The sequence below is a fragment of the Gobio gobio genome (assembly GCF_949357685.1).
Source record: "Gobio gobio genome assembly, chromosome: 4".
NCBI classification, from domain to species: domain Eukaryota; kingdom Metazoa; phylum Chordata; class Actinopteri; order Cypriniformes; family Gobionidae; genus Gobio; species Gobio gobio.
Genome location: NC_137100.1, coordinates 2,986,585 through 3,013,447, shown reverse-complemented (window position 1 = coordinate 3,013,447; position 26,863 = coordinate 2,986,585). Strand labels below are relative to the sequence as shown.

General features: G+C 35.4%; 1 protein-coding gene across 3 annotated transcripts in view; it reads right to left on the bottom strand.

Annotated features, from left to right (window-relative positions):
- mlxipl (MLX interacting protein like) overlaps positions 1 to 23,272 on the bottom strand; it is a 78,269-nt gene extending 54,997 nt beyond the window's left edge. For all 3 annotated transcript variants that reach the window (XR_013816392.1, XM_079815413.1, XM_079815414.1), the window contains exons 1-5: positions 22,747 to 23,272; positions 15,211 to 15,317; positions 9,567 to 9,649; positions 9,388 to 9,477; positions 8,378 to 8,416 (exon numbers count right to left, since the gene is read on the bottom strand). Coding sequence is in view for 2 of the 3 variants with exons in the window: in XM_079815413.1 (XP_079671539.1) it covers positions 8,378 to 8,416; positions 9,388 to 9,477; positions 9,567 to 9,649; positions 15,211 to 15,317; positions 22,747 to 23,087 (660 nt within the window). In the remaining variant the exon portion in view is untranslated. The remainder of the gene's footprint in view (positions 1 to 8,377; positions 8,417 to 9,387; positions 9,478 to 9,566; positions 9,650 to 15,210; positions 15,318 to 22,746) is intronic.
- Between the last annotated feature and the right edge of the window lie 3,591 nt (positions 23,273 to 26,863).

Genomic DNA, 26,863 nt, shown 5'->3' with positions numbered 1-26,863 from the left:
TTTAATATGTTCCTTGATTTATGATGTTAATAAAGGTTTTTGCACAAAAAAAACAAATATACACTATATAGCCCAAACTGTTGTGACGCCTGCCATTACATGCACATGAACTTTAACGCCATCATGGGACAGGAAGGGGCCGTCCCCAAACTGTTCCCGCAAATTTGGGAGCATGAAATTGTCCAAAATGTCTTGGTGAAGCATTAAGAGTTCCTTTCACTGGAACTAAGGGGCCCTGAAAAACATCCCCACCCCATAATCCCCCATCCACCAAACTTTACACTTGGCACAATGCAGTCAGGCAAGTCCCGTTCTCCTGGCAACCGCCAAACCCAGACTCGTCCATGGGATTGTCAGACAGAGAATTATACAATTATATACCTAAAAACAATAATTTATGTTTATAAGAAATTAGTGTAGATAGCATTTGTTCTTAAATGGACAAAACATGTCTGTTCATATTGTTAAAGCAAACATAGGGTAGGCTAATCCTTCACAAAATTGATCTCATTTTGTTGTTGTTGTTCTGTTTTGTCCTTTAAGTTGCTTTGTTACAAAATATCTAAATTCAACCAGTAACCATATCTGACAAAAATATGATGAACTAAAAATGCCTTCATCTCTAAATCTGCACTTCATTTCAACATTACTAGCAACTAAAGTGCTTTTACCTGCTGAACTGAGATAAATAATAACAAATCAATAAACGCAAACCCCCCCCCTGGATCAGAAAATCAGAAATCTCATAACACATTTTATGTTTATTCACATGTATAGTCTTAACTAAATGTATCTAATATTGAACACTGCTCTCTTCTGTGCTTCAAATTGCACTGGTAAAATATCATTAGTAATATCATTCAGAAACACAAACAAGCAAAAATAAAGTGCCACCAGTGTTGGAACAAATCAAAAGTGCAAGAGACATTTTATTTAATGTTTCCACTTTTGACAACCGCAACAGAATCGGAGCAAATGAGACACACAGGCCTCAGGATGCAGGAAGAATAAATGCCATTTTTTTTCCACCCATTCATCTCGGAAAACTCGGTTTTCAGCGTCAACTTTCCTAATTTTCGAAAACACCAGCGTTTACACCAGACGCGAATGAAGCGTTTCGCGCGAGTGATTTAAGTCAATGCCAAGACGCGAATAGACATTCTGCGGCGCGATTCGCGCGAATTAAAGGGTTAGTTCACCCAAAAATGAAAATTCTGTCATTAATTACTGACCCTCATGTGGTTGGACACCCGTCAGACCTCCGTTCATCTTCAGACACAAATGAAGATATTTTAGTGTAAATCTGATGCTCTGAAAGGCCTCCATTGGCACAATGGCACGGTTCACTCTCAAGACCATTAAAAGCTACTAAAGACGTCGTTACAAAGTCCATCTCACTACAGCGGCTCTACAATAACTTTATTAATCGGCGAGAATATTTTCTGTGCGCAAAAAAACCCTAAATAACGACTTATATAGTGATGACGATTTCAAAACACGGCCTCATGAAGCTTCGAAGCGTTATGAATCAGTAAGTCGATTCATGATTCGGATCGCATGTCAAACTGCTGAAATTTGGCGATTCAAACTGCTGAATCGACTCACTGATTCACAACGCTTCGAAGCTTCATGAGGCCGTGTTTTGAAATCGTCATCACTATATAAGTCGTTATTTAGGGTTTTTTTGCGCACAAAAACTATTCTCGCCGATTAATTAAGTTATTGTAGAGCCGTTGTAGTGAGATGGACTTTGTAACGACATCTTTAGTAGCTTTTAATGGTCTTGAGAGTGAACCGTGCCATTGTGCCAATGGAGGCCTTTCAGAGCCATCAGATTTACACTAAAATATCTTCATTTGTGATCCGAAGATGAACTGAGGTCTGACGGGTGTCGAACGACATGAGGGTAATGGTGCGATCACACCGGACGCGATTCGCGCGAGTGATTTACATGTTAAAGGTCCCATGGCATGGCATTTTTCTATTATTTTATAGTGTTTCCTGAGGTGTACTTATATTGTTAGTATGATTTTTACATCATAAAATGTCATAATTTAGAAATAAAAGGCATTTTGTCTATACTGATGTTTGCCCTGTGGCTGAATGCCCTGTTTCAAGAGGCGTGTCTGCTGTGAGACTTCAGTAAAAACGCCCACTGTTGTGATTGGCTGACATCTTTGCATTTGAAATGAGCGGAGGGGGCGTGGTTTAACGAGGTCTACGACGCACGAGCTGCTGCCAGAGAGACGGACGGACCTGAGTTCACTTCTCATCAGTTCTCTCAGCATGTCTCAGTTCAGGGTGAACTGTTGTAGTTACTAGAATATACTTCAGGTTATTAGTTTATTTCTAGTCGGAGGGACTGTCACTCATGTCAGAAAGTTAGTAACTTTAGTAAATTATGGATCAGCGCTGACTCGAGACGCGAACCGTTTAGAACGATTCAGTCCGATTTGGTGAACTGGTTCGGTTCACTAAAAAGAACGATTCAAAAGAATGATTCGTTCGCGAACCGGACATCACGGAGACGGAGCGATTGCTAAGTTATTTATAGTAACTACTGAGTTGTGAGAGCGCTGTCAGTCAGCGCGAGTTTATTGTGTTTGTATCTGAGAGTTCTGAATAAACACGAGTCCCAGTCACACCGAGTCCTCTTCATCATTATTACCAACTTTGTAACACATGCAATGTACCATTACAGCGAGATGAACGAGTTAGTAAGTTTGATTAAAGCATTATTTCTAGATATATTCCAATCATATGAAAAGCGTCAATGACGCGCATTGAGTAACTTACACAGCGCAAACAAAGACACAACAGCTGTAATCGAATGTAATCCAGTTTATTGTGGGGAAAGCTGGCTAGCCTAGCCGGATACCCTCACGCTTACCCCACTTCTGCTTAATCTCGCCCGCGTTTGGTGCCTCCGCTGTGGGCCAGATGCAGTACTGGGGGTCGGGGATGTTGAAGGCCGAGCTTCGGCGTGTGTGAGGTTTATCTCTAAAGATGTGGCTCTGCCGATGTTGAGCAGAAACGCCCGACTGTATGCACATTTAAGAACAGATAGACGCGACAAGGACGTACAAAAACACTGACTCACAAGATAGAAAACACGAAAACACTGTTCTGTCTGGAGAGAGAGAAGCCGCAGTGTGTGCACGAATAATAAATAATTAGCTACACATAAGAAATCACTGATCACAGATCAGAAGGAACTGAAGAAAGACTTCTGTTTTCATTTGTACATCCAAACACTGAGAAACTGCCAGCGTTCACTCGTTCACAAGCCACAAATATAGCGCTTGCATGGGCCAGATTCTCTGGGCGGAGGAAAGGGAGGAAACCGGTTCTGCTTGGACGTCAAACCAGGAGACTTCAGGATTGGCTCGTCTGGCCTGTCATTTTCTCAAAGGCAGAGAAAGACAGCCAGAACTCGGTTTTACACCGATCAACATTTCTATCCACTTGGGGACAATATTCAGGCTAGGGGAACTCATATTAATGTTGAAATATCTCATAAAATGAAAATTTCATGCCATGGGACCTTTAAGTCAATGCAGAGACGCGAAATGGCATTCTGCGGCGCGATTCGCGCGATTGAGGCGGCGCGAAGGACGCGAATTGAGCGTTTTGAACGAAATCTGAACTTTGGCAGATATTTCGCGCCGCGTTAACCAATCAGGAGCTTGCTCAAGTAGTGACAACAATGAGGAGAAAATCTGTATATTTATATCTGGTTCAGACAATATGATTATCACTGTGATAACATTAAATGACATGAAACACAACACAGTCTCTTTTTGTTAAATGCAAGTTTGTGTATGATCAATAATACAAAGGTATAAGTAAAAGGTATAATAAGCTATGCATGAAATAAAGCAAACAATTCAGTCAAACATTCAAAGTCAGTGCTAGTAGGCTAACGTTACAACTGCAACGTACAGTTATAGCCTAAAAATATAAAGTAATGAAACTTCACTTTGCCCTCAGCCTAAACGATTTGCCAGGGAACAAATTATAGATCCATGAGACCAAAGATCGGCCGTTACAAGACGAATTATAGCTGGAGACGCCACAGAGACATCAGAGCCAGCGGCAGAAGGACTGGCTGAGGAAAGGCTGATCTCGCTGGGGTTAATGATCTCTGAGCGCCGCTGATCCACTGGAGCTCACAACTCCGAAAACGCCAGATCAAATGTTCAAATAGGCACTCTTTATATAAATAAACCACATATTTGAGCTTTAAACAACTACATTATCGACTGAAAAAGTCTTAAAACTACGTTTTGTCACACATTAACAGTAGATTTTAACAAAAAAAAAGACATGTAAACACAGACAATGTCAGCCATTTCTCAACAAGACGAGCTGCTGGCGGAAGCCCCGCCCATGACGCGAATTCACGTCTGTTGTGCAGTGAATGTCACGCGCCATTCTGAGAAGCGCCATCCCTTTAAGCGGTGTGCATAACGCATCATTCGCGTCCGGTGTGAACGCATCAGTCTCTTCTTCACTGCATGCGTGACTGTGCGTCTGAACGTAACAACAGTGAGCATAGTAGCGTTAACTGTCATCGCAACCCGTGGCGACATAGGACCCAAACGCTTCTACTGAGCTGCCTGATATAAATGCGATTTTTTTTTTTAATGGCATGTGGCATATTTATTTCATTACGTCAAAAGGCTTCGCGGTCTGGATTCGGACCGGAGTTCGCTAGCTGGCGACCCCTCCTCTACACACTGTTCTTGAGCTCATCTGAAGGCCACAGAAGTTTGTAGCTCTTGACTCTGCAGAAAGATGGCGACTTCTGTGACCCTCAGCATGCGCTGACCCCGCTCTTTGTGGCTGAGTTGCTGTTGTTCCCAATCGCTTCCACTTTATTATAACACCACTAACAGTTGAGCGTGGAATATTTAGTAGTGAGTAAATGTCCCTGTGGGATTACAAATGTATACATTGTTATATCTAGGTTCCAATGTAATAGAATATAACTGAAAACATTATCTATATTTGTGTTTTACATTTTGAAGTGACCTTGAGGAAATTCTAAGGAGATCACGTCAGGCTGTGTAAGTGTTTGAGACATTACGTTTTTTGTCTTTATGCACTTCCTGACTATTTACCATGACAAGTTTAGAGCAATACTGCCTGAGTGATTGGATTAGCATCTATGCATTTGAATGACACTGTTATGCTGATTGAATTAGGACGAGAGACACAGTTATGTCTAAGGTGTGTCCTTTACCTACACAACATTTGCATTGTATTGTTCAGAGTGTCTCCTCCCCTGCTGTATAATCCCTCCCCCTGAAATGTAGATAAACTGCATTATTTTGTACTGTTAAATCCGACTGTTTTCGGACGACCTGCAGCACAGAGAGTTCTCATTAAAAGAATAACTTCTGTTTGATCCCGACGTCTCCTGGTCTCTACTTCAAGAAACAACAGAAGTTCACAACATCCCGAATGGTACACACACACACACACACACACGCTCCTGAGAGCGGCCCATTCTCTCACTAATGTGTGTAGAAGCGAACACACACACACACACACACACACACGCTCCTGAGAGCGGCCCATTCTCTCACTAATGTGTGTAGAAGCGAACACACACACACACACACACACACACACACGCTCCTGAGAGCGGCCCATTCTCTCACTAATGTGTGTAGAAGCGAACACACACACACACACACACACACACGCTCCTGAGAGCGGCCCATTCTCTCACTAATGTGTGTAGAAGCGAACACACACACACACACACACACACACGCTCCTGAGAGCGGCCCATTCTCTCACTAATGTGTGTAGAAGCGAACACACACACACACACACACACACGCTCCTGAGAACGGCCCATTCTCTCACTAATGTGTGTAGAAGCGAACACACACACACACACACACACACACACACACACACACACACGCTCCTGAGAACGGCCCATTCTCTCACTAATGTGTGTAGAAGCGAACACACACACACACACACGCTCCTGAGAGCGGCCCATTCTCTCACTAATGTGTGTAGAAGCGAACACACACACACACACACACACACGCTCCTGAGAGCGGCCCATTCTCTCACTAATGTGTGTAGAAGCGAACACACACACACACACACACACACGCTCCTGAGAGCGGCCCATTCTCTCACTAATGTGTGTAGAAGCGAACACACACACACACACACACACACACGCTCCTGAGAGCGGCCCATTCTCTCACTAATGTGTGTAGAAGCGAACACACACACACACACACACACACACGCTCCTGAGAGCGGCCCATTCTCTCACTAATGTGTGTAGAAGCGAACACACACACACACACACACACACACACACGCTCCTGAGAGCGGCCCATTCTCTCACTAATGTGTGTAGAAGCGAACACACACACACACACACACACACACACACACACACGCTCCTGAGAGCGGCCCATTCTCTCACTAATGTGTGTAGAAGCGAACACACACACACACACACACACACACACACACACACACACTCCTGAGAGCGGCCCATTCTCTCACTAATGTGTGTAGAAGCGAACACACACACACACACACACACACACACACACGCTCCTGAGAGCGGCCCATTCTCTCACTAATGTGTGTAGAAGCGAACACACACACACACACACACACACACACACACACACACACACGCTCCTGAGAGCGGCCCATTCTCTCACTAATGTGTGTAGAAGCGAACACACACACACACACACACACACACACACTCCTGAGAGCGGCCCATTCTCTCACTAATGTGTGTAGAAGCGAACACACACACACACACACACACACACACACACACACACGCTCCTGAGAGCGGCCCATTCTCTCACTAATGTGTGTAGAAGCGAACACACACACACACACACACACACACACACACACACGCTCCTGAGAGCGGCCCATTCTCTCACTAATGTGTGTAGAAGCGAACACACACACACACACACACACACACACACGCTCCTGAGAGCGGCCCATTCTCTCACTAATGTGTGTAGAAGCGAACACACACACACACACACACACACACACACACACACACACACTCCTGAGAGCGGCCCATTCTCTCACTAATGTGTGTAGAAGCGAACACACACACACACACACACACACACACACACACACACACACACACACACACACACGCTCCTGAGAGCGGCCCATTCTCTCACTAATGTGTGTAGAAGCGAACACACACACACACACACACACACACACACACACACACGCTCCTGAGAGCGGCCCATTCTCTCACTAATGTGTGTAGAAGCGAACACACACACACACACACACACACACACACACACACACACACTCCTGAGAGCGGCCCATTCTCTCACTAATGTGTGTAGAAGCGAACACACACACACACACACACACACACACACACACACGCTCCTGAGAGCGGCCCATTCTCTCACTAATGTGTGTAGAAGCGTCTGCTAGAGCTTGATTTATACACCTGTGGCCATGAAGGGATTGAACACCTGAACTCAGGGATTTGGAGGAGCGTCCCAATACTTTTGGCAATATTGTGTATAGTGTATAGTGTATAGTGTATAGTGTATAGTGTATAGTGTATAGTGTATAGTGTATAGTGTATAGTGTATAGTGTATTGTGTATAGTGTATAGTGTATAGTGTATAGTGTATAGTGTATAGTCTATGGAGGCGGGCATATGCAAATGTGTTTGCCAGTGTGATGTCACATATCCCGCAGTATCCAAACGAGACGTTTTTGGAGCTTGACTAAACAAATGCTTTGTTTATAATGAGGACATTCAAAGCTCTGAAACTTACAGGAGGATTTAAAGGTACAAAGACCTCTTATATGTCAAAAACTCAAAGCAATTTTTATTTCTAATGTCATGACCCCTTTAAAAATATAACAAGAATATGCTTCATTTTGGTTAAACCCTCCAAAACGGTCATAATAATACAGGATTCCGGTCCATTTTTTCACTTCATGTTTAAGGGTCACTCACACATCCTTACAAATGATAACTGGATAAGAATGATTTTCTAGAGATTTGTGGTACAGTATTTCGAGTGATTACATTTATTAGTGAACAAATGTCTCTAATAATATCCCATGCTTACTCTACCTGGATAATTAACATTTTCATCAAAAGTTCACTAGTATAGAAACTTCCATGACTTCGAATAAGAAATCATAGTGCTAAAATTCCCTCATATTTCCAGGTTTTCCATGACCACGCGAAACCGGTTTATTATATTTAAACACCATTTGGTACTTAGTTTAATCCCAAAAATGAAAATCTTGTGACATTTGCACGACTAGTTGACACCAAACACAACTACAAGTTCCTCTGTGATCTTACCTTCTGTAGCATGGACAGCAGATCTTTGTTCTTCTGGAGCTATAAAATAAAATAAAATATATCAGAAATAGCAGATGGGTCAAAACCTGAGCATTTTTAGGGTGACTGGGATCAAAGATTTGAATGGCCCTTCCTGTGAATATTGAACTTTGGGTTCTTGACTCAAAGTTGCTCCTAGAGTTTTGCAACAGAATGGGAAAAATGTAGTTATATTACTAGCTCTAGTCACAATCACATTGCATATTTTGTATTAAAAGCTCATTTCAGGGGTGCATTTCAGAAATCTCTTAAAGGAACATGCCACTATTTTTGAAAATAGGCTCATTTTCCGTCTCCACTAGAGTTAAACGGTTGAGTTTTACCATTTTTTAATCCATTCAGCCGATCTCCGGGTCTGGCGGTAGCACTTTTAGCATAGCTTAGCATAGATAATTGAATCTGATTAGACCGTTAGCATCATGACATTTTTCCTATTTAACTCTTAATTTTTCGTTGGTCTTAGCACACGATGTAACTACAGAAAAGTCAAGTTTTAAATAGGAAAAATTACGAAACTCTTTAGTCATTTTTGAGCGAGATGCTAACGGTCTAATCAGATTCAATGATCTATGCTAAGCTATGCTAAAAGTGCTACCGCCAGACCCGGAGATCGGCTGAATGGATTCAAAAACGGTAAAACTCAACTGTTTAATTCTAAGGGAGACGGAAAATTTGCCTGTTTTAAAAAAAAGTGGCGTGTTTGTGAAGATATCTTTAATCGTTATGGTGGGATTATTGGAGTGATAAATCGATACAACATCCAGAACGAAAAATCAAACCATATTTGTACCAAAAATGGGTTTTCTGTTGTCAAATACTTGTGTACAAAATGACTATTTATTTAATTTTATATCCATCTCACGTGCTGTATTATATATTTTGGCATTATACTGGTCATTTTTTTCCTTTTCCTTTACCGTCCAGCACTATATCATACACAACTGACCCATTATATCTGGTCAGCTACTCACTCTTTTCTTATAGTAAATCCTCCATTTGTGATATTCTTTTATCACCACCTCTATCCGTCTCTTCCAGTAGCTTCCCTCCAGAACAATCGCCTGTAAACGGCATAAATAAACAAACTATGACATGTGCCAACATTAAAATGCATGTATGGATTCAGGTCCGTCCTTGAGATCGGACTCACCTCAGGTTTTCCATGGGCATCCGCCTCCGAGCCCTCCAGCGGCGTGACAAACCCACACACAGGGTTCTTCCTTTTCTCCACATCTAAAGCAATTTAACGCCATATTTCAATTTTTTAGTTCATAATGCACTTTTATAGCTATTGGTCCAGTGGTACCAACACATTACTTTGTAAGGGTAGGGACAAACGCAGACCAAGTCCTTCAAAACACTGAAAAAATAAAGCCTTGATGGTTCCATAGTTGCATTTAGCCCTCGACTAGTCGACTAGTAGTCGTTCATTTAAGCGATTAGCCGACTAATCGCACGTTTATATTAATAACCCATAAATCATAAGAATGAGCCTTTAATATATAACACATCACCTAATCAGCACTTAAACACACTCATAAAGCTCGCCACAGCGCCGGCAAACGTAATGATTTATGTGTCGTGAAAAAAATTGTTTAAACATTTTAAAGTGTGTGAGAAGTTTTAGCGCAAAATAACCCACAGATCTTTTTTATTGCACGTTAAAATTGTCACTTTTTGAGGGTGAGCAAAAACATGCCATTTTGTGTGTGTCCCTTTAAATGCAAATGAGCTGCTGCTCACAGGGCGCTGGGGGCGGAGCTTCAAGAGCTCATGTTAGCAGCTCTGATGACCTCATGCAGACACGCAATGAAACGGTTCAGCCTTTTATGATCAAACCGGAGTCGGACAATGATGGAGAGACTCAAGAAGAGGAGACAACATGTAGAATGAGACTTTTTTCTGAATGGTTAGATGATGAATTCATGACATTAACGCTTGTCCGGGACAAGTGGATTTTTTGAAGGGGCAAGTGAAAGAGAATTTGACTTGCCCGATGGACAAGTATCCTGATTAAAACGTCATTAACAAAAATAACTAGGGAATCACCAAAATGCAAGAATGATTCTGCATTCATTACTGTAAGTGGCGATTGACAGTGAATGATGATAATGTATAATGAACTGACGGTAACTAACGCACTGTTGACGCTCGCTCAGCCTCTCGAGGAGAAATCGAGACAAATGTGCGCCGCTCACACACAGAAACTCAGTTAACACACTGCCGTAAACATGTAGAAATGTGGAGTTTATTTATATTTATAACACGATACAGTTGCAACGTCACATTCCCAAGAGTGCTGTTTTCCTGAATAACATCACGACTGAAAATGACACTGATTTCATAATGACAGCTCCATAAACAATTATTAACATTACGTCACTTACATTTTAGATGCAATATTGAGTGTTTTTGTTCTATTTCAGCAGCGAAAATAGTTTCAAAAGATCACAGCAGAACGAGTGTCACAGAATCAGTGTGTGTTAGTGAATGATTCAGCGTTTGAATGAATCGATAGAATCAAGGATTCAATGAACTATGCGTAAACGACCGCCTCATTCTTGAATGAATCAGCGTTTGAACGAATCGACTCAATGACTCGCTCATTCAGACGGTCACAGCGCCACCTACTGGTGCTTTAGTTTCATCTTTCCAACATTTCTTATTTGTTTATTCAAAATATTTAAAACAATCTCATGACATTATTTAATGCAGTTGTAATTTTTCAGTGTAAATGATTTAATTTGACTTGTAACAGTCAGTGTTGTCCTCTAATTGAATTGATTGATCCAATTTAAGAATATAAAAGGAAAGCTGAAGCATAGCCTATATTTAATAAGATTAGGGGAAAATGCCCTTTATAAAAGGTAAAAAGGACAAGCATGTGAACAAGCTTAATGTCGAGCCCTGTATGAGTTAACGATCTTCAAGTCATTGATTCGCATATTCTGTCATGATAATGTTCACGAGGGCGGGTCTTATGTAAATTTCAGGGTTAGTGATGTCACTGACTCGTTGTAGTCCCTACCAGCCGTTTGTTGTAGTCCTTAAAAGCGATTTCTGTAAAAGGAAATATCTCCCTTTGCTTTGAGCTTTGAGCGCCGTAACTTTGCAGGTGTTGTTAATGCTCAAACAGCGACACTACACACTCACTAAAGTTAAACAAGTCAAATCAGAATCAACCACCCCTTTAATAATTTATTGATAATGTGTTTTGGGCTGCAGAGATGAAGTCGACGATGCTGACCCGTCATCTCCGCAGTGGACACGCTTATGCACGTTTCATACGGATTACATAATCTGAGAATATGTGTTGTCTGCTTTTAATTGAACCAATTCAAATGGACATTTCAAGCTTTCTATAGAAATATTTCTCATGTCTGTGAGGCAAGTATACGCTTCGGTTCATTCCTGTGACGCTCACATTCACTGCACATCTTGATTGTGTTCATTATTTTACAAAAGCACAATGTTTTGTAGTTATTCTGAGTTTACAGAAATGAAAGCAGAACTTTTACAGTTTTTGCATTGGTCCTGTATGCCCAAAAATGCCGGATTATTTGAAGTTAAATGTGAGTGATCGCGCCGGCGCATCTATGACAGTGAGCGCTCTCCTCACAAACACAGATATGCTCCTAATACTAGCACACATTTATCTAGGCTAACATTAGTATTGCTACTACTTGCAAGTGATAAGCCATATTTGAGGTTGATGAATGATGGGCGAATGTTTGGATTTCCTGCTGTTAACGTTCTGTCCATCACGTGATTTCGTCACTTCCTGTGGAGTTTTTTTCCTGTGACTAAACGACGAATACAATTCTGGTCGTCCAAGCCTCTTCTGGTCAACTAACGGCTGGTCGACTATTAAGGGGCAGCCCTAGCGATAATATAGTTTACATTTTCAGAAGATGCAAGCAATCAAGCTGTTGAGATTTGCTATATAGAGGAGTTTTGGCTGCGTCAACCTCTGGAGCTCTATAGTATATATCGGCCAACACGAGAATACTGTATATATTAGGGATGCACGATATATCGGTCACCATATCGGTATCGGCAGATATATGTTCATTTATGTTAACCCAATAAAAGTTGTCTGATATATTAAAGCTGATAAATAATGTGTTATTTCCTTCAGCTGAGACACTTCAGATGTGCTCTGTTCATCATGATGGGTTTGAATTGCTTGAAATATGATTGAAATCACTTCAGAAAGGAAAATACAGTTCAAGTCTGTCATATCGGCTGCATAAAATCATAATGAGAACATCATAATTGTGTGTTTGGGACATTGATTACAAAAACAAAAGTCTCACCATTAAATCCCTCTCAAAAATTACATAAAATTTTGGATTTAGATTTATCGGCCAGTATATCGGTTATCGACTATCAAATATAAAGAATTATCGGTTATCGGTATCGGCCAAAATGTTTATATCGGTGCATCCCAAACACAAAGACAAGAAAATTATCATATATAAAGTTGGATTTAACATATATATGCTTACACACAGTTAGGGATGCACGATATATCGGCCACCATATCGCTATCGACCGATATATGTTCGTTTTTAATGTTATCGTTTTCGGCCCGATAAGAAAATTTGTCCGATATATTAAAGCCTTTAAATAATGTGTTATTTCCTTCAGCTGAGACACTTCAGATGTGCTCTGTTCATCATAATGGGTTTGATTTACTTGAAATATGATTGAAATCACTTCAAAAAAGGAAAATACAGTTCAAGTTTGTCATAACGGCTACATAAAATCATAATTAGAACATCATAATTGTGTGTTTGGGACCTGGATTTTAATGGTGAGACTTTTGTTTTTGTAATCAGGCTCTCAAAAATTACATAACATTTTGGATTTAGATTTATCAGCCAATATATCGGCTATCGGCCATCAAATATAAAGAATTATCGGTTATCAGTATCGCCCAAAATGTTTATATCGGTGCATCCCAAACAAAAAAGACAAGAAAATGATCATATATAAAGTTGGATTTAATGTATATCTGCTTACACACAGTTAGGGATGCACGATATATCGGTCACCATATCGGTATCGCCCGATATATGTTTGTTTTTAATGTTATCGTTTTCGGCCCGATAAGAAAAATTGTCCGATATATTAAAGCCGATAAATAACGTGTTATTTCCTTCTGCTGAGACGCTTCAGATGTGCTCTGTTCATCATGATGGGTTTGAATTGCTTGAAATATGATTGAAATCACTTCAGAAAGGAAAATACAGTTCAAGTCTGTCATAACGGCTGCATAAAATTATAATGAGAACATCATAATTGTGTGTTTGGGACATGGATTTAATGGTGAGACTTTTGTTTTTGTAATCAGGATCTCAAAAATTACATACAATTTTGGATTTAGATTTATCGGCCAATATATCGGTTATCGACTATCAAATATAAAGAATTATCGGTTATCGGTATCAGCCAAAATGTTTATATCGGTGCATCCCAAACACAAAGACAAGAAAATGATCATATATAAAGTTGGATTTAACATATATCCACATACACACAGTTAGGGATGCATGATATATCGGCCACCATATCGCTATCGGCCCATATATGTTCGTTTTTAATGTTATCGTTTTCGGCCTGATAAGAAAAATTGTCCGATATATTAAAGCCGATAAATAATGTGTTATTTCCTTCTGCTGAGACACTTCAGATGTGCTCTGTTCATCATGATGGGTTTGAATTGCTTGAAATATGATTGAAATCACTTCAGAAAGGAAAATACAGTTCAAGTCTGTCATAACGGCTGCATAAAATTATAATGAGAACATCATAATTGTGTGTTTGGGACATGGATTTAATGGTGAGACTTTTGTTTTTGTAATCAGGATCTCAAAAATTACATACAATTTTGGATTTAGATTTATCGGCCAATATATCGGTTATCGACTATCAAATACAAAGAATTATCGGTTATCGGTATCGGCCAAAATGTTTATATCGGTGCATCCCAAACACAAAGACAAGAAAATTATCATATATAAAGTTGGATTTAACATATATATGCTTACACACAGTTAGGGATGCACAATATATCGGCCACCATATCGCTATCGGCCCATATATGTTCGTTTTTAATGTTATCGTTTTCGGCCCGATAAGAAAATTTGTCCGATATATTAAAGCCGATAAATAATGTATTATTTCCTTCAGATGTGCACTGTTCATCATGATGGGTTTGAATTGTTTGAAATATGAAATCCTTCAAAAAAGGAAAATACAGTTCAAGTCTGTCATATAGGCTACATAAAATCATAATGAGAACATCATAATTGTGTGTTTGGGACCTGGATTTTAATGGTGAGACTTTTGTTTTTGTAATCAGGATCTCAAAAATGATATAAACATTTTGATTTAGATTTATCGGCCAATATATCGGTTATCAGCTTTCAAATATGAAGAATTATCGGTTTTGGCCAAAATTTTCAAAATTATTCCTAGTATACATGCGATAAAGCTGGACATATAAGCTACTTATTTATCCCAATTTTTATAAAGAGCATGACGAAAAATCAGGCAGTTGAGACACTTTAAGTGTAAGTAATGTGCAGATATAAAGCTAGATATAATATATATAGAGAGAGCAATAATACAGTTTACATTTTGCGACGATATAAAACAATCACCCAGCCGAGATTTGCTACATAGCGAACAAATACTAAAGGATGTTTTCCCAAATCAACAGTTGTTGCACAATGTTGTGAAATGATGTAAACTGTGAGTAACTAAGTAAATAAGATTAACAGACTCACATTGAATGAACCAAGCCCTCCAAATGCCATTATTCAGCCGGATTTTATCCCTCCACAACAACCTCAGACCTTTGAAAGACTTCCACTTTGGAGACACAATCTTCCCACTGAGAAGAAACACAAACATCAATGCAATCAATCAACACATTCAATGCAGTTTATATTCTAGTAATGAACTGAAATGTGCACTAAAAAGACATTTGATTGTGCAGAACAATGGCGAAATCTTCCCTTTTCACCCGGCTGGCTCTGTATAAACATGCTTTTTCCATCAACATCGTTTGCAGTCGGAATCATTTCATCAGTCTAATGCGGCCATTATCTGACAGCACTTTACACTGTTTAGTGCACTTAATCTCTAAAAACAAGAGGCAAGTGAACTAAGAGTGTTGTGTTCGCTCTGTTGCCAAGAGTCCAGTGAGAATGATGGCTAAAATGCTGGATATGGCTTGAAGCTTGCCAGATAAACAACACTGATAGGACGTCATTGAGCTGAAAGGAGTCAAATAAAATATATGCCCTTTCTAGGAAACTCCTAAGTGCAGTCGTGCAGTAAAACAACAAGTGCAAAATATTTACTTGCACAACTTTATTGTCAGCCGAAACACCTTTGACCGAAAATATTTATATGTTGATTTTTAAACAACACATTGTTTAATATACACCGATCAGGCATAACATTATGACCTAATATTCATAATGGACTCCTGAAGGTGTGCTGTGGTATCTGGCACCAAGATGTTAGCAGCAGATCCTTTAAGTCCTGTAAGTTGCGAGGTGAGGTCGCTTGTTTGTTCAGCACATCCCACAGATGCTCGATTGGATTGAGATCCAGGGAATTTGGAGGCCAAGTCAACTCCTGAAACTCGTCCCATAATGCACCTGGTGCCATGTGTTCCCCAGGTAAACCCCCCACAAGAGCTGCAGTTTTGGAGATGCTCTTTGGCCCTTGTCAAACTCGCTCAAATCCTTACGCTTGCCCATTTCTCCTCTAACACATCAACTCTGAGGACAAAATGTTCACTTGCTGCCTAATATATCCCACCCACTAACAGGAGATGAAGAGATAATCACTTCACCGGTCATAATGTTATGCCTGACTGGTGTATAGTTAACTGTAATTTATCCCTGTGAGCAAAGCTGAATTTATCATCATCATTACTCCAGTCTTCAGTGTCACATGACCCTTCAGAAAACATTCTAATATGATGCAACGTTTATGATTATTATCATAATATTTGTGTGGAAACCTTGACATGTCGTCTTTTCAGAATTATTTGATGAATAGAAAAATATTTTTTTGTAACAATTTAATGCATTAGTAGCGGTTTCCATCCTCATATTTTATGCACATTTTGGGATATTGCATAAAAAACACTGGATCGAAACATAAACAATGCGATCAATTGAGGCGGATACAATTGTTTCCGATAAGAAGACTAAGTTAGAAACACAATTACTGAATAAATCCCTCGATCCACAACCAGAAACTCAAGTGCGTCAACAGAGGATGTGATTGGATAACTGGACTAATCAGCGGACCAATCACATCGCAGCATCTCAAATGTGTGGTTCTGAAAGGCCCGAGTGATAAACCAATGATTTGGTTTAACTCCTCCAGAAGCGTCTCAACGATTGCATTCCCGTGACTCTTACGAAAATAAACCATGGTTTTACTACAAATAAAACAGTAAAACCATGGTAACCGCAAATTAACCATGGTTTTGCTTCTCTAACCACAGTTTAACCATGCTATTTGGGGTAAAACTGTTGTTATATAAATGGTATTCAATTAGCCAAAAAAACATGGTTACTAAATTTTTACTACAATAAAAGCAATTTTCGTAAGGGCAGTCGTCTAGCCTTGTCAAACTCGCTCAAATCCTTACACTTACCCATTTCTGCTTCTAATGGTGCGTTCACACCGGACACGATTCGCGCGAGTGATTTACATGTTAAGTCAATGCAGAGACGCGAAATGGCATTCTGCGGCGCGATTCGCGCGTTTGAGGCGGCGCGAAGGACGCGAATTGTGCGTTTTGAACGCGCGATTCGCGCAAATCGCGGGAATCGCTCACGTTGAAAAATCTGAACTTTGGCGGATATTTCGCGCCGCGTTAACCAATCAGGAGCTTGCTCTAGTAGTGACAACAATGAGGAGAAAATCTGTATATTAATATCTGGTTCAGACAATATGATTATCACTGTGATAACATTAAATGACACGAAACACAACACAGTCTCTTTTTGTTAAATGCTAGTTTATGTATGATCAATAATACAAAAGTATACGTAATGTATAACAAGCTATACATGAAATAAAGCAAACAATTCAGTCAAACATTCAAAGTCAGTGCTAGTAGGCTAACGTTACAACTGCAACGAACAGTTATAGCCTAAAAATATAAAGTAATGAAACTTCTCTTTGCCCTATAGGCACTCTTTATATAAATAAACCACATATTTGAGCTTTAAACAACTACATTATCGACTGAAAAAGTCTTAAAACTACGTTTTGTCACACATTAACAGTAGATTTTAACAAAAAAAAGACGTGTAAACACAGCCCATGTCAGCCATTTCTCAACGAGACGAGCCGCTGGTGGAAGCCCCGCCTATGACGCGAATTCGCGTCTGTTGTTCAGTGAATGTCACGCGCGATTCGCGCAAATTTCACGCGCGATTCGCGCGAGTAAACTCAAAATGTACACGCGTCCACCTTTGCGCGATTAGCGCAAATTATTCGCGCGAATCGCGTCCGGTGTGAACGCCACATAACACTTCAACTCTAAGGACTAAATGTTCACTTGCTGCCTAATATATCCCACCCACTAACAGGAGATGAAGAGATAATCAGCGTTATTCACTTTTTAATGTTATCGGCCCTGTAAAAAAATGTTGCCGATATATTAAAGCCGATAAATAATGAATTATTTCCCTAGTTAGAGGCTTGAGCAAAACCTTAACCCTAGATGTGATCAATACAGTGACGCTTGACTTATCAATTACTATAGCACAAATTATACCAGACTGTTTTTATGGCACAATATCTGTATCTCACTGTCCAATAACAACAGTGATAATGCTATTGTCATATGTCCTGATATGAGCAGATGTTTTTGATAGCCCTCCTAAGCTGGCATGATTTCTCGTTTCATTTGACGTCAGGTCATAAATTGCTATTGCTGACTCACGGCCAAAAGTCATATTGACGTTGCATCACAATATATTTCCACCAGCTAGTGTGTAGAAGTTTCTCCAGGCCTTTTGACAAAGAATAATTCATATTTTGAGTAACTGCAAAGTCGCAAAACCTTCAAGAGAAGTCTTTAAATGTGAGGAAATGCTTTATTTGGGCCTGATATAGTACATGCAAACCTTAAAAAGCTTTAAAGCAGGATTGCCTAAATAAATGTCTCAATATACTGAAGTAAATAAGACATTCAATATTCTGGTCAGAGGTGAGACAGCTAAAAAAACACAACTCTGTCTGTGTGTTGCGTCAAGAAAATCTGCGTATGCTTCGGTTTCTCTACCCTTGTTATTCTGTAACTCTCACCTCGTTTGTCTTCCAACTCCTATCAAAGTCCAGATGAGGTTTTTTTAACTCAGTTAAGGATTTCACAGCTGTTTCGAAAGCAAGACTGAATTTAGGAGAATCTCTCAGTTTCTCACTGTGGTGAGATTGCACTAAAAATGTAATAATATATATTCACTTACTTTCACATTAGCATTACATAATTCTCAACTTTCAGTGATATTTATAGCAAACCTGCACTTTAATAACTTTAATTGTCATGATTATTATTATTATGTCATGAATAATCATGACAATTAAAGTTATTATAGAGCAGGCTTGCAATAAATATCATTGAACGTGGATTATCTAAACCATGTCAAATTTCGGAAACTTCCCCAGTGCAGATTTTTGATTTTTAAAATATATTTTTCTGAAGAAAGACAAACATAAATAGTGATGAAAGCCAAAATATTAAATGTCATGGATGTATATTAACTGAGTTTTGTACAGGAGATTTGCTGCAAAAAATGCTTTTCTTACTTAGTATTTTGTCTTGTTTTCAGTCCAAATATCTAAAAAAATCTTACATTAAGAAGCATTTACTAGACAAGCAAAAGTTTTTGTGTTGTTTTGGGGGAAAATAACTCAAAATGAAGGGAGTTTTTGCTTAAAATAAGTAAAATAATCTGCCAATGGGGTAAACAAAATAATCTTAATTCAAACAGAAAACAAGATAATTGTACTTATTTTAAGCAAAAACTCCCTTAATTTTGAGTTATTTTCCCCCAAAACAAGACAAAAACTTTTGCTTGTCTAGTAAATGCTTCTTAATGTAAGATTTTTTAGATATTTGGACTGAAAACAAAGTAAGAAAAGCATTTTTTGCAGTTTTTGAAGCCAAATTAAAGGAGTTAAAAATGACGGCATCCCAAGATGAAAAAGTGACCCAGATTTGGTTTTTGACCACTGAAAATGTGTACAATTTACTCATGGAGCCGCATTAAGAGCTCCATATCTCTGGGATTGAACCATATAGGGCCTTTAAAATGAAGATACCAAAAGAAAAGTATAATATAAAAGGATATAAAGAGATATTTTAATACTTCTTGAGTTACAGGCTTGCAAACTTGAGGCAAAAAAAACTCAAAAAGTGCTTTTCCCCATTTTTAAACGATCATCGTTGGCTTATAGTCTAACACACATTGCTAAAGTCAACAGATTTCACTAATAGAGCTACCAATCTCTGTGTAAAAATAAAATAATAATGCTGCCATCTTTCTAAAGTCATTTTTATACCCCTCTAATTTGGCTCCAAATCACCGGTGAAAACCTACCTGTACAAAAAAGTGGATTACTCGATAAATATACATCTGTGATATTTAATATTTTGGCTCTCTTCTTCATTTATGTATTTCCTTCACCAGAATTTTTTTTAAATCAAAAACAAAGTGAGTTGACACGGAATGACCCCATTATGAACCCAAGGTAAATGGTAATTTAACTGCAGTTTAGATGTTTTGTAACAACTTAAACACATCAATCATGTGAATTTCTCTTAAAATATCAGTTATATGTGCTGTTTAACACTTATGTAAACATTGCCGTGAGATATAACTTCAACTGTAGTAATTTATGTTAATGGTAGTATTTTAGTGAGGTAAAATTTAAAGTACATGGAAATTTAACTGCAGTTTAGATGTTTTGTAACAATATAAACACTGACATCAGGTGAATTTCACTTAAAATATCAGTTATATGTGCTGTTTTACACTTATGTAAACATTGCAGTGAGATATAAGTTCAACTAATTTAACTGTAACAGTTTTATAGTAATATATCTATTGCAGTTTAGATGTTTTGTAACCATATAAACACTCCAATCAGCAGAATTTCTCTTAAAATATCAGTTATGTGCAGTTTTACACTAATGTAAACATTACAGTGACTTATAAGTTCAACTAATTTAACTCTAACGGTTTTATAGTAATATATGTATTGCAGTTTAGATGTTTTGTAACCATATAAACACAGATATCTGGTGAATTTCACTTAAAATATCAGTTATATGTGCAGTTTAACACTTATGTAAACATTGCAGTGAGATATAAGTTCAACTGTAGTAATTTATGTTAATGGTAGTATTTTAGTGAGGTAAAATTTAAAGTAAATGGTAATTTAACTGCAGTTTAGATGTTTTATAACAATATAAACACTGCCATCAGGTGAATTTCACTTAAAATATCAGTTATATGTGCAGTTTTACACTAATGTAAACATTACAGTGAGATATAAGTTCAACTAATTTAACTCTAACGGTCTTAAAGTAACGGTTTTATAGTAATATATCTATTGCAGTTCCGATGTTTTGTAACCATATAAACACTCCAATCAGCAGAATTTCTCTTAAAATATCAGTTATGTAAACATTGGAGTGACTTATAAGTTAAACTAATTTAACTCTAACAGTTTTATAGTAATATATGTATTGCAGTTTAGATGTTTTATAACCATATAAACACTGCTATCAGGTGAATTTCACTTAAAATATCAGTTATATTTGCAATTTTACACTTATGTAAACATTGCAGTGAAGTATAACTTCAACTAATTTAACTGTAACAGTTTTATAGTAATATATCTATTGCAGTTTAGATGTTTTGTAACAACATAAACACTCCAATCAGCAGAATTTCTCTTAAAATATCAGTTGTTTGCGCTGTTTAACACTTATGTAAACATTACAGTGACTTATAAGTTAAACTAATTTAACTCTAACAGTTTTATAGTAATATATGTATTGCAGTTTAGATGTTTTGTAACCATATAAACACTGCTATCAGGTGAATTTCACTTAAAATATCAGTTATATGTGCTGTTTAACACTTATGTAAACATTGCAGTGAGATATAAGTTCAACTGTAGTAATTTATGTTAATGGTAGTATTTTAGTGAGGTAAAATTTAAAGTAATGGTAATTTAACTGCAGTTTAGATGTTTTATAACAATATAAACACTGCCATCAGGTGAATTTCACTTAAAATATCAGTTATATGTGCAGTTTTACACTCATGTAAACATTACAGTGACTTATAAGTTCAACTAATTTAACTCTAACGTTTTTATAGTAATATATGTATTGTAGTGAGGTAAAATATAAGTTAAAATTAAATTTAACTGCAGTTTAGATGTTTTGTAACTATATAAACACTGACATCAGCTGAATTTTACTTAAAATATCAGTTGTTTACGCAGTTTTACACTTATGTAAACATTGGAGTGACTTAAAAGTTCAACTGTAGTAATTTATGTTAATGGTAGTATTTTAGTGAGGTAAAATTTTAAGTAAATGGTAATTTAACTGCAGTTTAGATGTTTTATAACAATATAAACACTGCCATCAGGTGAATTTCACTTAAAATATCAGTTATATGTGCAGTTTTACACTCATGTAAACATTACAGTGAAGTATAACTTCAACTAATTTAACTCTAACGGTTTTATAGTAATATATCTATTGCAGTTTCGATGTTTTGTAACCATATAAACACTCCAATCAGCTGAATTTTACTTAAAATATCAGTTGTTTACGCAGTTTAACGCTTATGTAAACATTGGAGTGACTTAAAAGTTCAACTGTAGTAATTTATGTTAATGGTAGTATTTTAGTGAGGTAAAATTTTAAGTAAATGGTAATTTAACTGCAGTTAAGATGTTTTGTAACCATATAAACACTGCCATCAGGTGAATTTCACTTAAAATATCAGTTATATGTGCAGTTTTACACTAATGTAAACATTACAGTGACTTATAAGTTCAACTAATTTAACTCTAACGGTTTTATAGTAACGGTTTTATAGTAATATGCAGTTTCGATGTTTTGTAACCATATAAACACTCCAATCAGCAGAATTTCTCTTAAAATATCAGTTATGTAAACATTGCGGTGAGATATAAGTTCACCTGTAGTGTAAACATTAGCATGAGGTGGATTTGTAAGGTATTTGGGCTAGTTTTACCTGTACGCGAGCGTCATGCACTCAAACAGGCGCGTGAGCGTGGGGTCGATGCTCAACCGGCGGGACCGGAACGGCCCGAAGCTGTAGGTCTGGCAGCCCGGTTTAGTGACAGTGTCGTGATTATCGTAATTATAAAGAGCTGCGCTTCTCCTGCGGACTGAGTCGCTGTGCGGCGAGGACACCATGAAATGCCCGCTGTGGATCACCTGAGTCCGCCGGACTGACCCCAGTCCCGCACCGGCGTCCACACTGGGCAAGTGGTCATCCGGATCCGAATCCGACTCCGAATCCGGTCCGATCTGGTTGGGCTCCGCGGTTTCTGAGTACTCTGCCTTTGCCATCGCCGCGGATCTCGTGTGTCGGTTATTCTCTCCTAGCAGGTCATCTGAGTGAGGAGGCGCGTGCACGGCTCGCTGCTCCACTGCGGGTCAAAGATCAAACGTGATAGATTGATCAAAACGCACTGATTAAAAGTCGGAGGCAGTTTAAACTCGCGTACACTTGCGTAAGAGTTGAGCTCAGTCCCAGAGATGTGCTGTTGCATCATGTTGGTATTAGCTGCTATTATTAGTAAGAGTCTATATTTGATCAGTAAATATGTCCTAGTAGAGGCGCGTCCACGCTATGTCGTAATGTAGCGCTCGGAATTGCAACTTGTAAGCTGGGAATCTTCCGAGTTGAACGTCACGTGTTGTCATCTCATGGCTTGAATGCAGCTGTACTGTATTTTATCTTTTTTTTTATACACTGCATTTCTAGTAAAACAGAGAAATATTAATAAAAAATTTTTTTTTTTACAATTTGTATATATACTGTATTTTATTTTATGAATGCAAGCAAATGGAAATGTTATCACATAAGGTAAAATTATTATACATTCATAATTAATGTATTTCATAAAATAAAACAAATACAATTAAACATATTATGTGAAATGTAAATATTATCTTGTATGGCTGATCTATATTCATTTTAATATTATTATTTACATTTTAATACAACTAATATATTTGATATTTTATCACAAAAATAACTTTTATAAAATTAAAAATAGAAACAATCTGAAGTTAAATCAAATCACTTTAATTCAAATGAACAATATAATAATTATAATAATAATACGTTGTGCATATTTTTTATACACAGCATATTTAGTAAAACAGATATGTTTATTGTTATATTTATTTGAAGAAATATTAATAAAATGATAAATTAATTATGCAATTTGTATAAATAATATATTTTATTTTATAAATATAAAAGGTAATGTTTTATAACTAATGCATTATCAAAAAAGGTAAAATAATTATACATTTGTGAATTAATATATTTCATAAAATAAACAATAATAGCCTACAATGAAACATATTATGTGAAATGTAAATATTATCTTGCATGGTTGATCTATATTAATTTTAATATTATTATATTTTTATTTAAATTACTATATTTGATTTTTATCACAAAAATAACTTTTATAAAATGCATACAAAAATAGAAACAATCTGAATAAAAACAAGTGAAATTAAATCACTTTAATTCAAATGAACAATATAATAATAATACTTTGTCCATCTTTTTTATACATAGCATATTTAGTAAAACAGATCTGTTTATCGTTATATTTATTTTAAGAAATATTAATACAATTATAAATGAATTATGCAATTTATATAAATAATATAGTTTATTTTATAAATACATTTTAAATGCAAACAAAAGGTAATGTTTTATAATGCATTATCACAAAAGGTAAAATAATTATAAATTCATAAATAATTAATAAATTAAATAAATACAATGAAACAAACATATTATGTGCATGGTTGATCTATATTTATTGTAACATAAATTTTTATATTATTATTTTAATATGAATATATTTGATATATTATCACAAAAACAACTTGTATAAAATGCATACTAATAAATGAAATGAATAAAAACAAGTGAAATCAACTTGAGTAAAAATCCCTTTAATTCAAACGAACAATATAAAATTAATAATAATAATAACTATTATTATATTATTTTAATATTAATCAATAATAATAATTATTTTAAAATTAATACATTTGATATGTTATCACAAAATAACTTGTATAAAATGCATACTAATAAATGAAATTAATAAAAACAAGTGAAATCAACTTGAGTAAAAATCAAACAAACAATATAAAATTAATAATAATAATAATAATAATAATAATAATAATAATAATAACTATTATTATATTATTTTAATATTAATTAATAATAATAGTTATTTTAAAATTAAGAAATTTGATATTTTATCACAAAATAACTTGTATAAAATGCATACTAATAAATGAAATTAATAAAAACAAGTGAAATCAACTTGAGTAAAAATCAAACAAACAATATAAAATTAATAATAATAATAATAATAATAATAATAATAATAACTATTATTATATTATTTTAATATTAATTAATAATAATAGTTATTTTAAAATTAAGAAATTTGATATTTTATCACAAAATAACTTGTATAAAATGCATACTAATAAATGAAATTAATAAAAACAAGTGAAATCAACTTGAGTAAAAATCAAACAAACAATATAAAATTAATAATAATAATAATAATAATAATAATAATAATAATAATAACTATTATTATATTATTTTAATATTAATTAATAATAATAGTTATTTTAAAATTAAGAAATTTGATATTTTATCACAAAATAACTTGTATAAAATGCATACTAATAAATTAAATGAATAAAAACAAGTGAAATCAACTTGAGTAAAAATCCCTTTAATTCAAACGAACAATATTAAATTAATAATAATAATAATAATAATAATAATAATAATAATAACTATTATTATTTTATTTTAATATTAATCAATAATAATTATTATTTTAAAATTAATAAATTTGATATGTTATCACAAAATAACTTGTATAAAATGCATACTAATAAATGAAATTAATAAAAACAAGTGAAATCAACTTGAGTAAAAATCAAACAAACAATATAAAATTTATAATAATAATAATAATAATAATAATAATAATAAACTATTATTATATTATTTTAATATTAATTAATAATAATAGTTATTTTAAAATTAATAAATTTGATATTTTATCACAAAATAACTTGTATAAAATGCATACTAATAAATGAAATGAATAAAAACAAGTGAAATCAACTTGAGTAAAAATCCCTTTAATTCAAACGAACAATATTAAATTATTAATAATAATAATAATAATAATAATAATAATAATATTAATAATAATAATAATAACTACTATTATATTATTTTAATATTAATCAATAATAATAATTATTTTAAAATTAATAAATTTGATATGTTATCACAAAATAACTTGTATAAAATGCATACTAATAAATGAAATTAATAAAAACAAGTGAAATCAACTTGAGTAAAAATCAAACAAACAATATAAAATTAATAATAATAATAATAATAATAATAATAATAATAATAATAATAATAATAATAATAATAATAATAATAATAATAATAATAATAACTATTAATATATTATTTTAATATTAATTAATAATAATAGTTATTTTAAAATTAATAAATTTGATATTTTATCACAAAATAACTTGTATAAAATGCATACTAATAAATGAAATGAATAAAAACAAGTGAAATCAACTTGAGTAAAAATCAAACAAACAATATAAAATTAATAATAATAATAATAATAATAATAATAATAATAATAATAATAATAATAACTATTATTATACTATTTTAATATGAATTAATAATAAAAGTTATTTTAAAATTAATAAAATTGATATTTTATCACAAAATAACTTCTATAAAATGCATACTAATAAATGAAATGAATAAAAACAAGTGAAATCAACTTGAGTAAAAATCCAACAAACAATATAAAATTAATAATAATAACAATTATTATATTATTTTAATATGAATTAATAATAATAGTTATTATTATTATTATTATTATATTTGACTGTGTTTACTTTAAATAACCTTATCTAAATAATAAAATTCGCTCGGAGAGATTACGGACTACAAATCCCATGAGCGCTGAAACTACATCCGGGTGTGCGTGAGGTTAAAAGCCGCGGCG